This window comes from Pan paniscus, chromosome 11 (assembly GCF_029289425.2).
Source record: "Pan paniscus chromosome 11, NHGRI_mPanPan1-v2.0_pri, whole genome shotgun sequence".
In the NCBI taxonomy this organism is placed as follows: domain Eukaryota; kingdom Metazoa; phylum Chordata; class Mammalia; order Primates; family Hominidae; genus Pan; species Pan paniscus.
In genome coordinates this window covers 51,770,806-51,785,860 of record NC_073260.2, presented here as the reverse complement: position 1 = coordinate 51,785,860, position 15,055 = coordinate 51,770,806, and the positions used below count along the sequence as shown (strand labels likewise).

The 15,055-nt window shown below is 44.0% G+C and overlaps 1 protein-coding gene across 2 annotated transcripts in view; it reads left to right on the top strand.

The window, feature by feature from the left end:
- Positions 1-15,055, top strand: part of DAPK1 (death associated protein kinase 1) — a 205,942-nt gene that overhangs the window by 135,585 nt on the left and 55,302 nt on the right. For both annotated transcript variants that reach the window (XM_003806677.5, XM_063594365.1), the window contains exons 3-14: positions 3,295-3,433; positions 4,542-4,671; positions 4,838-4,886; positions 4,977-5,003; positions 5,488-5,640; positions 5,992-6,037; positions 7,160-7,249; positions 8,563-8,655; positions 11,097-11,216; positions 11,663-11,761; positions 12,507-12,605; positions 13,983-14,081. In XM_003806677.5, coding sequence (XP_003806725.1) covers positions 3,295-3,433; positions 4,542-4,671; positions 4,838-4,886; positions 4,977-5,003; positions 5,488-5,640; positions 5,992-6,037; positions 7,160-7,249; positions 8,563-8,655; positions 11,097-11,216; positions 11,663-11,761; positions 12,507-12,605; positions 13,983-14,081 — 1,144 coding nt within the window. The remainder of the gene's footprint in view (positions 1-3,294; positions 3,434-4,541; positions 4,672-4,837; positions 4,887-4,976; positions 5,004-5,487; positions 5,641-5,991; positions 6,038-7,159; positions 7,250-8,562; positions 8,656-11,096; positions 11,217-11,662; positions 11,762-12,506; positions 12,606-13,982; positions 14,082-15,055) is intronic.

Sequence of the window (15,055 nt, the reverse complement as noted above, 5' to 3'; positions counted from 1 at the left end):
CAGACCGTCTTCAGAAAAATGTGGAACACCATGGCAGGCCAGGTGGCTGCTCGGCAGTGCCGTGTCAATCCCAGCTCACCCAGGTCACCGCTGCAGTGCCCGTCCCTCCCCAACTCCATCCACGGTCCCTGACATCACGTGGGGAGGGAGTTTGAGATGGCCATGGTGGGAATGTGACACCTCGGGAATGGGCTCTACCCACCCCAACCCCAAAGAGCCTGCTGCACACCCCTGCTGCCATGGGAGGACTTCTGGTTTGAAGCCACATGGGAAGAAAGACAGCAGCATTTATTGAGCACTAAGGGTCGCTACATGTCCTGGAACCTCAGGATGACTCCATAAGCTATGATGTTACCCTTTATTTTATAGAAGGGGAGTCAGAGGCTCAGCAAGGTTGGAGGCCCTGGCAGGATTTGAACCATGATCCCCTCATTTTTGTCATCCTGCCTCACAGAAGACGGAGCTGCCAGGAGAAGGAGATCTTGGATCTGAAGAAAGCTTAGGTTGGCAGGGATGGAGAGAAAGCTGGCCAGAGAAGAGGGGGCAAAGCCTGAGGCCAGGGCAGCATGGGGTTGCCAGAAGGCTGGACAGTGGAGCTCCTGGAAAGGACTTAGGGCCAGCAGACTGCGCCAGCTGTGTGGGTACTGGAAGATTCACCCCAACCAGGCAGCCAAACTCCAGACGTTTCTCATTGTCTGAAAAATGCATCTCTGTACTCTATGACAACACAAGCAGAGTGCGAGTGAGGTGGGCTCGGGAGGCCCTGAAGGGGGCCACGGAGAGAAAGCTGGCAGCTGGGCACCACATTCACAGCAGAAGTTTCACTTCCTTCCCCTCACCTTCTTCCTGGGAGGCACAGTGGTTAGGCTCAACCAATGGACCAGTTTTAGCAGGAGGAGCGGGCAGGAAGGGGCTTTCATATTGGATCCTGTAGGAAGCAGTGGTATGCTACAGGGGTGACAGTGGCCTTCTTTATAACAACACTCGTTCCCGCAAGCTGGACCTTACCCACGTGCCAGCCTTGCCAGTTACACATGTCTATTACCTTTCATCCTCATAACCTTCAAGGGAAGAGGTCTTATGACTCCTCTTTGGGGAAATGAGGCTCAAGAGAAGGGGTAACCTTCCGGGTTTCAGGGTGAGCGCATGGCAGAAGTTAAGACTTGGACTGGATGCAGGCACTTGACTTCTCCACATCACGTGGCCGTGGTGCCTGAGTCAGCCCCAGTGGTGCGGGGCACCCCAGAGAAGCACGGAAGCCAGGGCTGGAGACCCAGGTGTGATGGGAGAGCTTTCTTTGGATGAGGTTGGTTCACAGTCTCCCACTTTTTCCCCCCTATAGTTGAAGGATTTTCTCTCCCCCTGTTGTTTGTTTTAAGAATAAGATGCAAAAGTGAGAAGCGGGAGGCCTTGCCTTGTTCCATGGGCAGACAGTGTGGGGGCTGTGAGGCCAAGGGCACCTGGGAGGGGAGAGGGTGGGGGCAGACTGCATCTCCCAAGAGCAGGGTGGGGAGTGCAGGGAGGGGTCAGGAGGAGAGCAAGGCCACTGCTGAGGCAGGGTCCATGTAGAACACCTTTCACTTGGACTCCTGGGTGTCCTGGCTGGGCTCAGGCCCTGCTGTGTTCCCTGGAGGATAGGGGAGGCCTGTGGACTGTTCAGAGGAGGGTGTGGCAACCTCTGCCAGGCCCCTGGGGATAGGAGAGTCACTCCACCATCCCCGTAAACCAGTGGGAGGCCCTGCAGCAGGAGCGTGGAATTAAGACGTGGGAAAATGGTCTCAGTTTTTCAGGTGCTTGTTAAAGATGCTGAGTTTTCTGGTCACCATTCTTGGAAGCCCTCACATAGCAGATTGAAAGTGAGGCTCAGAATCTTCATTTTTAAAGCATCCTCAAATAATTCTGATGCCCATGGACTCTAGAACATGCTAAGGAAAACACTGACCTGGAGGGTGAAGGCATGTGGGATCTGAAACTTTTAAGAAAACAGCTTTTTTGTCATTCTTGTCTGATCTTATGAGCACCAATTTTCTTACTCTGAATGGATGTAGATGTGGAAGGTATAATGTTTAGGGAGCGCTCTTGCCCTAAGAGAGATAATGAATACAGCAGTTTGTGCATAATTGCACTTAATTATTATGTTGTGAATATATGGTTAAACTTGATAAAGATTAACTTATAAAAACTCTTATTAAAACTTCCCTGTTATTTGCTATTCATCGCTACCGTGGAGTTTTTAGGGGAGCTTGTTCGTCCATCCACCTGATAAAGTTTTGAATGCATGCTGTGTGCCTGGCTCTGTGCGGGGAGTGGGGCATACAGCAGTAGCCAATAGCTGGGGTGGGAGGTTCTGACCACTCCCCTCCACCCACTTACAGTCTGGACAGAGAAATAAACTAAAAAAATCCGCAACCAACCACATACATTTTGCTTTTTTTGTAAATGTATTCTTTTTTTTTTTTTTTTTTTTTTTGAGACAGTCTCGCTCTGTCACCAGGCTGAAGGGCAGTGGCACAATCTTGGCCCACTGCCACCTCCGTCTCCCAGGTTCAAGTGATTCTCCTGCCTCGGTCTCCCGAGTAGCTGAGACTACAGGCACACGTCACCATGCCCAGTTGTTTTTTGTATTTTTAGTAGAGACGGGGTTTCTCCATGTTGGCCAGGATGGTCTCGATCTCTTGACCTTGTGATCCGCCCGCCTCAGCCTCCCAAAGTGCTGGGATTACAGGTGTGAGCCATTGCGCCCAGGCTACTAAATGTGATTTTTATAAATGTGTTAGTATTTACGTACAAACCAATACTAGACAAGAAAGGAAAAAACCCTTATCAGACCATATATTGTGAATTTGAGTTTTAAAGAATTAATTAAACATGCAAATTATGAACTTTTCAGGTACTCTCTAATTGAAATAAGAAGATATACACTATAAATTCTGTACAAAGCTGGCTTGCAGATTTTTTCTCATTAGAGTTAAGACATCACCTCTAAGTATGTTTAATTAAAATGTTTTCAAGATACACTGATATTTTCTTCACAACATTTCATCTCTGCCCCTCCTCTCATTTGTGAACACGGAACCTTAGGAAAATGGTTCCCAACTGCTTTCAAGCACAAATGTGTCTGAATGCAGAATTGTCAACAACCTGCACAGAGAATTCTGACTCCATGCTTGGCGGTTTCAGCATAGTCTTTATGCTGTTTTCTTGTCTGAAGTTTGAGCGCACCAATAGTCTATGAGAGAAGGAATCAATATGAAACAGAGTTGTTACCAATAACCTCTGCTTCCGGGTTCTCAGCGTTGCAGGTGGCGAGCTGTTTGACTTCTTAGCTGAAAAGGAATCTTTAACTGAAGAGGAAGCAACTGAATTTCTCAAACAAATTCTTAATGGTGTTTACTACCTGCACTCCCTTCAAATCGCCCACTTTGATCTTAAGGTACGTTTCAAAGTGTAAGCCAGATAGAAGCTTGTGCAGATCACAGCCTTGGTTGTTTCTCTGCTAAGAAAAATTGAGGCATCTGAAAGAGTTACATGATTTTTCCTGTACCAGTTTAACAAACAGAAATATCACTATAAATCGGCAAGCATAGGATACATGCCTCCCACTGGGATGGCTAACCTTTTTGTGGGATAGAGGCTTAACGATAATTGATTACCTTCTGGAATTCTTGGTAAAGAATACAAGGGGTCTTAGGAGCCAGGTATTTTAGTAAGGGGGCTGCTCTTGGCTACTGGGACATTAGCCAGCAGCTAGTGACTGGCACCGGTTCCTTCTGTGGCTCTGGGCATGTTAAGATAGAAAATGTGTTGAGTGATGCAAAGGCGTATGGCCTGACTCTGTCACCAGTAATCAAGCAAACCAAACTCAGATTGGCTAATTGGGGCATTTGCCTGGCTGGATGCAGGACGCTGTTGGAGATGAAAGGGCATGTAAGCCGTCCTCCCAGCCATGACAGAGGTGTAGTCTCTTTGGGAAGGGAAGACACGACAGGAGCAATAGGAAGTGGCAATGGTGGGAAGTTCCAGTTCAAGGCAGGAAGAGGTGGTCTGGTAAAGCAGCGTGTGCTCCATCCGAGTGGTTGATTCAGACCAGTAGAGCTGGGATAGGATTTCAGGGGAGGGAGGATTTTCCCCATTCTTTTGTAGCAGAGCTGTCAATGTCCCATTCATGTCCCTGCTGGCCCCACAAACAACGTGCAAAGGCACACACTCATATACATCCTAACAGAGGGCTTGCTGCAAATACCTGTGACTCTTCCTGGCATCTTGTTTCTGGCCCTGGGAGCTGGAAATGCAAAAGAAAAATTTCCACAGAAGCAACTGTCAGCCATGGAGGATGGAGAGATGGTGGATAAAGACCCCAGCTCCCTCATGCTACAACTGGAATAACACTGAGTTCTTTTCATCTCCCATTCCCCCCAGTTACCCCCACCCTTTCTTCCCTACTTTTTGGCCTTTTTTTTTTGGAGAGAAGAACTATTCTGCCATCTTGTCCTCAGCATAACATATCATAGCTTTTTATTTATCTCTCTCTTTTTTTCAAGCCTGAGAACATAATGCTTTTGGATAGAAATGTCCCCAAACCTCGGATCAAGATCATTGACTTTGGGTTGGCCCATAAAATTGACTTTGGAAATGAATTTAAAAACATATTTGGGACTCCAGAGTTTGTCGGTAAGTTTCTTTGCTCCTGTGGTCATTTACATGTCATAAACATTATTCTGGCAAACCTCCCCTGCTAGAAGATTCTTTCCCTGCTACATGTTCCTGGTTGTTGCATGAAGATAGAATCGGTTAGTTTGCTTCCTCCCAAGCTAAATGAGTGTTTGTTTCCTCTTAGCTCCTGAGATAGTCAACTATGAACCTCTTGGTCTTGAGGCAGATATGTGGTAAGGAGTATGTCCTTGGTGTTGTTTGCTTTCTGATTTATTTGACTATTCTTCTGACATGTTTTTTTGTTTGTTTTGTGTTGTTTTTAGGAGTATCGGGGTAATAACCTATATCCTGTAAGTACCAGAATTCACAACTCATACTCTCTTCTCTTCTATGAGACCATAGGTTTAATTAACCATTAAATGTGCTATGTTGATCTCTTCAGCTTATGCATGCTTTTGATGCAAACATATTCATTTTACACCCCCAAAACATGTTTAGTTTATACTAATTAAACATGTTCTCCTAATTCGAAATGAGTCATCAGAAACTGTAGCATAATCACTGAAAGAAAGCGTAGCTGTCCATCACTGCCGAGAAAACAGGTTTCCTTTAAACTACCAGACGCTGTTCCAAATTAACTTAAGTGAATCCTTTTGCCTGAAGCTGAAGCATTTGCTCCTGACAGTTAAAGCCCTATGAAATATAATCAAACTCTAAAGTGACTATTCGAGCACCAGATTATAATCTTATTCCACACTCCAGATGTTATAGAAGCAAAATGATAACACCAAGGGGTCATCATTAATGTTCTGTGCCCAACTTTATTTTTAACAGCCTAAGTGGGGCCTCCCCATTTCTTGGAGACACTAAGCAAGAAACGTTAGCAAATGTATCCGCTGTCAACTACGAATTTGAGGATGAATACTTCAGTAATACCAGTGCCCTAGCCAAAGATTTCATAAGAAGACTTCTGGTCAAGGATCCAAAGTGAGTGTCCACGTTCCTGAAAGGTGCTTGGCCACAGCCTCAGCCAGCCCAGAGCCTGTGTCTGTTCCATGCACAGGGCCACGTTTCTCAGACCCTGCTTGCTTCATCTGCCAAAGGGCAGCATGCCATGTGAAACGCTTCAGAAAATGCAAGCAGGGCCCTCTGCCCCCACTCAGTCAGTCCCTGCAGACACAGTGAAATAATCACAAAAAGACCGATGTTGTTTTTGGCTTTCTTCCCTGAACTGCATTTTCCACAGTATCTGCTTGGCAGGCCCAGCCAGCATGAAAACAACCTTAGTATTTGCTGCTATGGTCACAGCATTTTTTTTCTTCTCCCCCTCCCCTCAAGGAAGAGAATGACAATTCAAGATAGTTTGCAGCATCCCTGGATCAAGGTGAGTTGCATATTATGAAACTGTTTAGATCACTTTCTATGTGATTGGTTTGGGCACCCTGGTATTCATGTATCATAGAGTACTGCTAACCACAGGTCACACCTGGAGTGTTAAGTTTGCTATTTGCGTCGTATCTTAAGAAAAGCTGACAGGTTAGACTGTATACTAATGATCCCAGAGGTGGGGAGAGAGGAATAAGCGAGCACAGAGCAGGAACTGAAGAAGATCAAGCCCACTCGACAACTATGTTTGGAGTGATCTGTGGGGTGTTGGCCCAAACAGTGTATTTAAAATTTTATGTTGATTCCAGCATGTAAATATCAATCAAATCTGGATTTCCAGCTTCTCTTGGGAAATCTGAAGATCTGCTGACACTGAGCCCTCATTCCACGTGGCCTCGGGAAGTGGCACAGGCGCCTTGGTGCTAGGGAACAGGGCCCCCTGGAACATTACACCTTTACATTACCTGCCTGGCCTGGTTGACATTTGGATTAAAGTATCTTCAATCCAGGGCAGAAAGGGCTAAGGGTGGGAAAGTATGATAGTTACAGAATAAAATCATGAAATAAAGAAGTGAACATCACAGAATCAGGCTCTGGGGGCAAATAGCTTTGCTGTGCCAGTTCCCAGCGGTTACCTGGGTTCTCCTAGCCAGCTATGGTGTCTCCTCCTCCCAGAGATGGAGGACAAAAGCTAAATACATCTACTGAAAAAGATACAATACAAGGAATTCTCCTGCTATAGGCCAAACTAACTTTGCTGACCTCTGAGATCCCTCTCAGCTCTACATTACTTGATGATACCCAAGTTCGAATGCCTCATAACATAGCCTCACCATGAATATTGCCATTCCCAAACTATCAGTGTGGAAAGTCGTGATTTAGTTTGACCCCAAGCTCTACTTCTCCCCAGTGTTCATGGATGATACGAAACCCTCAGATAGAAGAGTGAGCCCGCTAAGACTAGGTGCCTAGGTATTCCATGTTATCCCAACTTCTTATGCTAATTTAATAAGGTGAATGTGTAAGCATCCTGAATAAGGAGATGTTTCAAAAAATTGTCATATAACACATTTTCATAATTTGAGAGCTTTAATTTTTTTTTCTTGGATTTTTATTTTAGCCTAAAGATACACAACAGGCACTTAGTAGAAAAGCATCCGCAGTAAACATGGAGAAATTCAAGAAGTTTGCAGCCCGGAAAAAATGGAAAGTAAGATTGTTTGTTGTGGAGGGATTAACAAATTCTGTTTCCTGTGTAGAGCAGTGTGTGGTCAGGGTGCATCTCCTCTGATACTGGTAATATGGAAGATACATCCTTTCCTCTTTTTAATCCACCCTGTAGTCTTCTGCACCATTACTCTATTTTCAAAAACGAGCAAAAGCAATATTTTAGTCACTTTAACTGATAGCATTAAATGTAATTTTGTGTTGTTTTCATCAAAACTATTCTCAGTGCAAATTTTTATAGCAGCACTGTAAAATTATAGTGAAATTTTTTCCTAATACTACAAGCCACATTTTAAATAAATTCATTCTTTGTGGTAAGCAGCATGAGATTACATTTGTGCTGTACCTTGGGTAAGTGGGTCTCTCAGCCCAGCCTTTGTCTGTGAGTGGTTGGAGTGGGGGTGGGGTGGGGCCGTGAGCATTTGCAGGGTGGCCTGTTCTCCTTCCTCAGTGTGGATGGCCTCCACAGGGGCTGGGTGGGACATAGCTCTGAAGGCATTGCAGACCTCCTGGAACAAGTCACACTTCAGGGCTAAGAAGGTGATGGGATGGTTTCCTGTGCCCAGGGTCATGTCAAACCTAGAGGAAGTGGGTACCTACCGTGTCTTCCCAGCTCAGGGCCAGAAATGTACGTCGTTTTCACACCTACCAGTTTTGGGGTGCCATGGTAGGGATGAGGAAGACCACAGCACTAGATTCTCAAAAGTCCTTAGAATTAGGCTTAAAATAGAGAGAGAGCAACCATTTCTCTTTCTCGCTCTCATTCTTTAACTGTACTTTTGCCTTAAAGAGTAAATGCAGAGATGTTTGTTCTATAGACTAAGAGGTCCCCCAGCTGTTCACTTCCAACAGCTGTTGCGTTTTGGTTATCACATTGTCTACCATCACTGCTTATGTGGCACAAAGGACACAGAGCAAGGCCCCTGCAGTCTGTGCTTCTCTGAGGGGCGACCTGCAAGGGTCAGATCACCTTCTCCAAACAGCAGAGAAGAAAATATAGAGAGAGAAAGGATGTGGGGTGTCCAGCTCTGTAGTTCAATAATGAAACATGGAAGGAGAATCTCTATATCCTGTTGTCTTGATTTACAAGACCTTTAAAATTATTCTTTAAGCAAATACAACCCAGTCTGCTGTAGGATTGCCCACCCTGGGAGAGTGTGTGCTGATAGCAATGAACACGATCTCGCAGGCTTTGTCGTTTGTACTCATTTGACAATTGTTACATAAGCTGTCTCTCCTCCTCTCACCCTACCTTTTTTCTCCCCGCCCTCCCTTTTTTTTTTTTTTAAAAAAAAGCAATCCGTTCGCTTGATATCACTGTGCCAAAGATTATCCAGGTCATTCCTGTCCAGAAGTAACATGAGTGTGGCCAGAAGTGATGATACTCTGGTAAGCAAACCCGTGTGCCCTGGTGCTCCTTTCTCAGCACTGGGTACTCAGAATGACCAAGCTGTTCTATTCGTTCAACCTCCCAGGAACCTGAAGTTGTGGAAATGGCAAGCTTATTCTTGATCCCCTCGGAGGGGTTTGGGGGTGCTGATTGATGCACCCTCTTGCTTCTTTCCTCTTTTTTTCTCTTTGATTTGGATGGTGCTGTCCCCCATCATAGCCTCATACCTCTAACACTACCCTCCACCTTGATGCAAACATAAGCACAGACTACCCCCCCAACACACACACACACACACACACACACACGCACAGCAAATGCACACACATAGAGACACACGCACTGATATTTTGGTAAAAGAGAGGCTAGCCAGCAGAAGAGAAAAGAGCTTGTCCTAATCTGCGTGAACTGTAGCCACTGACATAGAAGAATCTTGGTTAACAGTAGCACAGAAGGGACAGACAGCTGCCACTCCTTTCCCACACACCCGCACCAGAGAATCAGGGAGAATGCAGTGCTGCTTACTGATGTGTCTCCTAGCAGACCAGAAGGCCAAACCTGCTTGCCTGACTGGCCTGGTGTTGACTGCCCAAGGCCCTTGAATGTAACTCCAACTTTCTTAGTTTTAATGTGAACTTTGACAAAGTGGCAAAGATTTATCAAATTTGTTGTTCAGTACTCTCTAGTTATTTTTCCTTTGTAATTAGAAATGCATTTATTTTCAAATTTCTAGCCTTTATTTTCTTTATTTTCTCCTCTAATCCAAACTGAAACCTAATCACAGATAAGCTCTTCAGATATGAGTGGAAGCATCCGAATTCAACAAGACTTTCCCCTGACAATCAAACAACGGGGCTTTGTTAAGTCAGGAGGTGAAGGGGACTCCAGACAAGGCAGTCACGGTCGTCCTGCGGGAACTACCCTGCCCCTTTAACTGAATAGTCAGCATTTTCCCGGTGGAGCCAAGTACTTCAGGGTGGGAACTGCAAACACCAGCTCCCCTTTTTTCTCCTTAAGTTAGTAGCTTCACTGAGGCTTCACATCTAGCCTTGTGGAGTGAAATGGGATTGGAGATGTTTGAAAAAACAAAAGAGAAGCAGTTCAGGGTGAGAAGAGAGAGAAGAGGAGGCTTTGTTTGGGAATTGTTAGAGGGTGGCTGCACAACCAGTGAAAAGATAAAAACTGTGACTCTAGGTAAGATAATGAGAATGATTAAAGATTGCAAATTGAAATCACTGAATATTCAACTGGGAGACAATACATGTGTCACAGTGAAAGGTTTAGGGTAGGAGAGGGACCAAGGGTCTTGTAGGAGCTCCAAGTGGAAAGATCCCCTCCCAGAAGTCAGATTCCCTTATTTCCATATTCTAATCATGGGGATGAGTCATAACAATCTGCTTTATTCCTTCTGTTTTCCCCATTTCTCTTGACTTGCACTTTCATGTAAACGCCTCTTAGTCACTGACTTCAATTGTGATAGAAAAGCAAAACCAGTGGCATTCTTAAACCTGCATTTTATACAAATATTACTAAAACCCGCATGAAAAGTGTTTGGATTCAGATCTATAGGGAAGAGAAAGCAGATGGAGAGAAATGCTTTCTCCATTCTCCCCCACAAGCAGAGATTCAGCCTCTGTAGATTAACTTTTCCAGATTTGAAATTCCAGTGGTCATAATTCTATGTTCATAAGTTCAGAAATTTTGTTTAGGATTTTTCTAGCTAATTCCTTGGTTTTAATGTGAATTTTGAAAGAGTGGCAAAGATTTTTCCAGTTTTTCTTCACTACTCTTCCAGTTATTTTTCCTTTGTAATTAGAAATGCATCAGTTTTCTGATTTCTAGCCTTTATTTTCTTTATTTAGAGCCTATTGTTTTAATTTTTATTTTTCTATTTTTTATAATTGGGACCAGCTTTCAGAGATTTTTGCCATGTTATTCTATACCTAGCAATGGAAGAAATTCAAGTGATCAGAAAACAATTCTGTAATTGGAAAAATTGCAAATTGAGAATATCTTATTCAAAGGCATCATTTCTTTGCTGCAATAGGCTTTTCTTTTTCCTTATCCAGGAAGAGAGTCTGTGTTATACCTAAAAATTTTCACAGTGGTTTTAGGAACTATGTTTTGACAGATTCTTAAGATAAACACAAAGGGTTACTTACCATCATTATTTGAAATCTGGATCTTGGACATTGTGTCTCTGGGCTATACTGCAGGTGACATTAAAGCCCAGATAAAGAGTAGATAGTGTTTGTTTGCAACATGGAAGGAGCAAAAATTCCTTCCTAGGTCCCTCCGTGACTGTATGGATTTGGGGAGTAGATGGCTTACTTTCCTCTGAATGCCCCTGTTAACAAGTGAGCACAGGTTTCTTTTATGTTGGTAAGAAAAGCATGGCTAGCAATGTAACTCTGTTTCCATCTTGGCTGTCTCTCTCAAGGATGAGGAAGACTCCTTTGTGATGAAAGCCATCATCCATGCCATCAACGATGACAACGTCCCAGGCCTGCAGCACCTTCTGGGCTCATTATCCAACTATGATGTTAACCAACCCAACAAGGTCTGGTTCTGTTCTGCCGCATACTGGAGGGGTGGGTCACAGTGACCTTGCCCTTCCATATCCAAGGAAAGACCCCATCTGCTTCTCCATTCTCCCTTCCAACTGGAAGCTCCATACTGTGGGGAAAATCACTTCTGTTTAGAAAGTGATTTGAGTTACAAATAAGGTCTTTGTGCATTGAGGACCTTCCTTCATTCACGTATTGTATCTCTACCCATGAAATTTTAGATCTTCTCATCCTGCTAATGAAAATGTCCCCGATGATGAGAATCTGAAAGGGGAAGGAAAGGTTTTATACCCTTCCACCTGTCTTCTCTTCCTGCCACGCAGTGGTAGCTCTATGTCTGTGGAGACAGGGGAAGGTGTGTGGGAACAGCAATCATTGTTTGGGCTTTTCCTTTCCTACCAAACCTGAAAATTAGTAATTTTTTTCTTGCCTTTTCTAGCACGGGACACCTCCATTACTCATTGCTGCTGGCTGTGGGAATATTCAAATACTACAGTTGCTCATTAAAAGAGGCTCAAGAATCGATGTCCAGGATAAGGTCATAATTGTTTTATTGAAATGAATTGAATTTTAAAGTATTTTCAAGTGTATCTTAATCATAGGGGTAACAGAGGAAAAAAATTTATGTCCTAACTTGTTTCTCAGTTTCCTGTAAAGGAAGATGAGCTGCTTTTAAACAGCTTGGTACAGCCTGACACATGGGTTAAAGAGGCAAACATTTATCATTTATCCTCCCCTTGGCGCTGCTGCTTGACATCAGCATTTCTTTGTACACTACCCAGATTTTACTTCTTACCGATCACATTTACTCAACAGTGTTAGATGTCACACATGAAAAAGTTTTATTATCTAATTATTCTCATCAGAAATGTGTTTGCCTGCTTCTGCAGACGTCAGCAGAGCTGTAAGTGGAGTAGATCTGGCCCTCTGCAGTAAGGGAATCCTAACCAGAGCGGGGAGATGAGGGTTTACAAACATAAAATAATTGTTTATAAGCAATTGTTTATTTTGAAATCATTTTTTATTTACAAAAAAAAGTTGGAAAAGTGGTACAGAGAGTTCCATTATTTGCTTCACCCAGGTGCCCCTAATGCTAGCATCTAGTATAACCACGGTACATTTGTCAAAGGTGTAAAATAGAATGAGGGTTTTATTCCTCTGGGAAGTTGCTCCTCTGGGGTTTGTCATCACACAGGAAGGGAAATAACAGTGAGTCTGAGGAATGCATGCGTCTGGTGCTGTCAGCTCCCTAGAAATGTGACCCCAGGTTGATTTTCCTGCAGGGTGGGTCCAATGCCGTCTACTGGGCTGCTCGGCATGGCCACGTCGATACCTTGAAATTTCTCAGTGAGAACAAATGCCCTTTGGATGTGAAAGACAAGGTAAGGCCACTTCTCTTAGGAGGAACATGAGGAGGTAGTAAATGGATGCATGTGAGTGTGAGTGCTGGCCTACCATGTGCATCGGGACCCAAAGGAAAGGAATCAGGACCAGAATTCACCTGCAGAACATTTAAGTTGGAAATGTCTTGTTGCCCGTGGTTTGGTCTAATACTGAAATCAGCCTTAAGTCAAAATCTTTCAGGTAGTTGCCATAATACGCACGCATTGAATTATAATCCCCATAACATAAAAACCTCAAAGTTCTAGTACAGACAACCAGAGAGAGACCTCGGTCTCAATTCGATTTTCTTCCTGACTCAACCATGTGCTTTTAAGCGGATCTCTCCTATTCTCTTCTTCTTTGAAGTGGCTGACAGTGCTGACCTGACAATCACAGACACTAGAAGATATTAATGAGACAATGCACATAAAGTAATAAAGTAAGGTTTTTTTTTGGCACAACGGTGTTATAAAAGTTACTGATTTATCAAGATACCTTGTTTTCATATGTGTGTGTTTCATTCAGTTCACACAACAATCCTGTGAATTAATTGGCTGTGCTGGAACCTGAACCTGGAATTCCTACCTACTCATCCATTATTTATTCTACTGTACAACACTTCTCTGCTTCCAGTACTGGCAGACTAATTTGACGTTTAGTCAAGCTGCCACACACAGTTGCATGGGTTGTGCACTGCACCATATCTGAGGGGTAACATTCATATCAGAGACACACATTTATTATGGCAGTTTTCTGGAAGGTGGCAACACTATATCTTGTTTTGTCTTCTTAAAATTTGTTTATTCTGATGATTTTCTGTGGGGTGGATAGAAGTAAAGTATCTTAAAGGATTTGCACTTGTTACTAATTCACAGAAAGTTATTGCATGGGCAAATAGTGACATTCTTTAAAATTTCTGAGAAAATCTCTGAGAATATAAGAAAATAAGTTTCTAATCATAGGCAATGAAATGAGAAGCTTATTAATAAATAAAATTGTTCATTTAAGTAACTGCTGAATGATGAACCCAATAGTAAAAAGAGAGTGTTGTGTTTAAAGAGAAAATCACACAGCTAGAAGTATCAGCACATAAAGAAGACTGAGAACAGCTATCATGGAAAAGGGAGAGCCTTCTCCTGAGTTGTTTGCACTTCACAGGATGAGCCAAGTATGTGGGCTTAATACTCACTGTGTGGTGGACACCCCAACCTCAGGTCCCAATCCTAGCCACTATAGGGGCATCTGCCCGAGGTGGGTGGGTGGAACCAAAGGGGACAGAGTGGAACCAGGCAGGCCTGGGTGTAGGCCTTGGGTTCTGATCTCCATAGCCTGCTCACAGATGTGGCTCTGAATCACCGACTCCTTTTCTTCTGCAGTCTGGAGAGACGGCCCTCCACGTGGCAGCTCGCTACGGCCATGCTGACGTGGCTCAGTTACTGTGCAGCTTTGGCTCCAATCCCAATATCCAGGACAAGGTGGGTCATGACTGACATCCTCCCTTCCTCTGCTCTATACATGAATGTACAGGCAGCCAGATGGTACAGTTGGGGCCTTTAGAGTTTTATCCAAGCTAGGCTTTCTGTCTTCCACTACAGAGGGCAAGGCTCAAGGGGCAGGGACCCAAACAGAAGTACTAGCTAAGGTGTGCAAGGTGCTAATGCCAGGATCAGGTCTAACCACTTTATTCATTCATGCATTCAATCCGCTGAACAGCCCTATGAGGTGGATTACTGTTATCATTCTCATTTTAGAGATGAGGAAATTGAGACAGGGAAAGTTTCTGTAACTTTCCCAGGCTCACAAAGCTCAGAAGTGGTAGAGCTGGGGCTTGAACACACACAGTCTGGTTTCAGAGTCCACCTTTGTAACCACCGCCGCACTAGGATGGCCTCTCATCGGTGCATATATGTATCTAGCGATGTTGATCCTGAAGATACAGGCCTCACAGTCTATAAGGACTTCCCTTGACTTGTTCAAGTGTGGCTCTCCTAATTACTTTCTTGCCAAAGCAACAATACTGTTACCACTCACCTTGTGTTGTAAACATGACAGAAAGCTAGAGGCATTAAGGTTGCTGGAAGAATTCATGCTCAGGGAAGTGCTCACCTACTGTTAGTAGTTTCAGATAAAGTCAGCGAGGCACTTACTAGAAAGATGCTGTAATGCACCTGCACGAAGGCTCTATTGTTCAGACAAGCAGGGCTGATGGTTTCAACGGGCTCCCGAAAGTCAATTGTCAGTCATATGCTGAGAAAGCCAAATTCATCAAACACACAAGTGTTGAGGAAGGAAAACTAATGAAAGAGAGACATCAGATCTACCTCTTAATGCTGGTGGCTCACACTCATGTTGTTATTTTATTCCAGATTAATATTTCATTCCAATACCTATGAGCTCTTTCCCTCTGCTGCCTTGGTTGCGTTTCTGCCAAATTTGACAGGGACTCTCA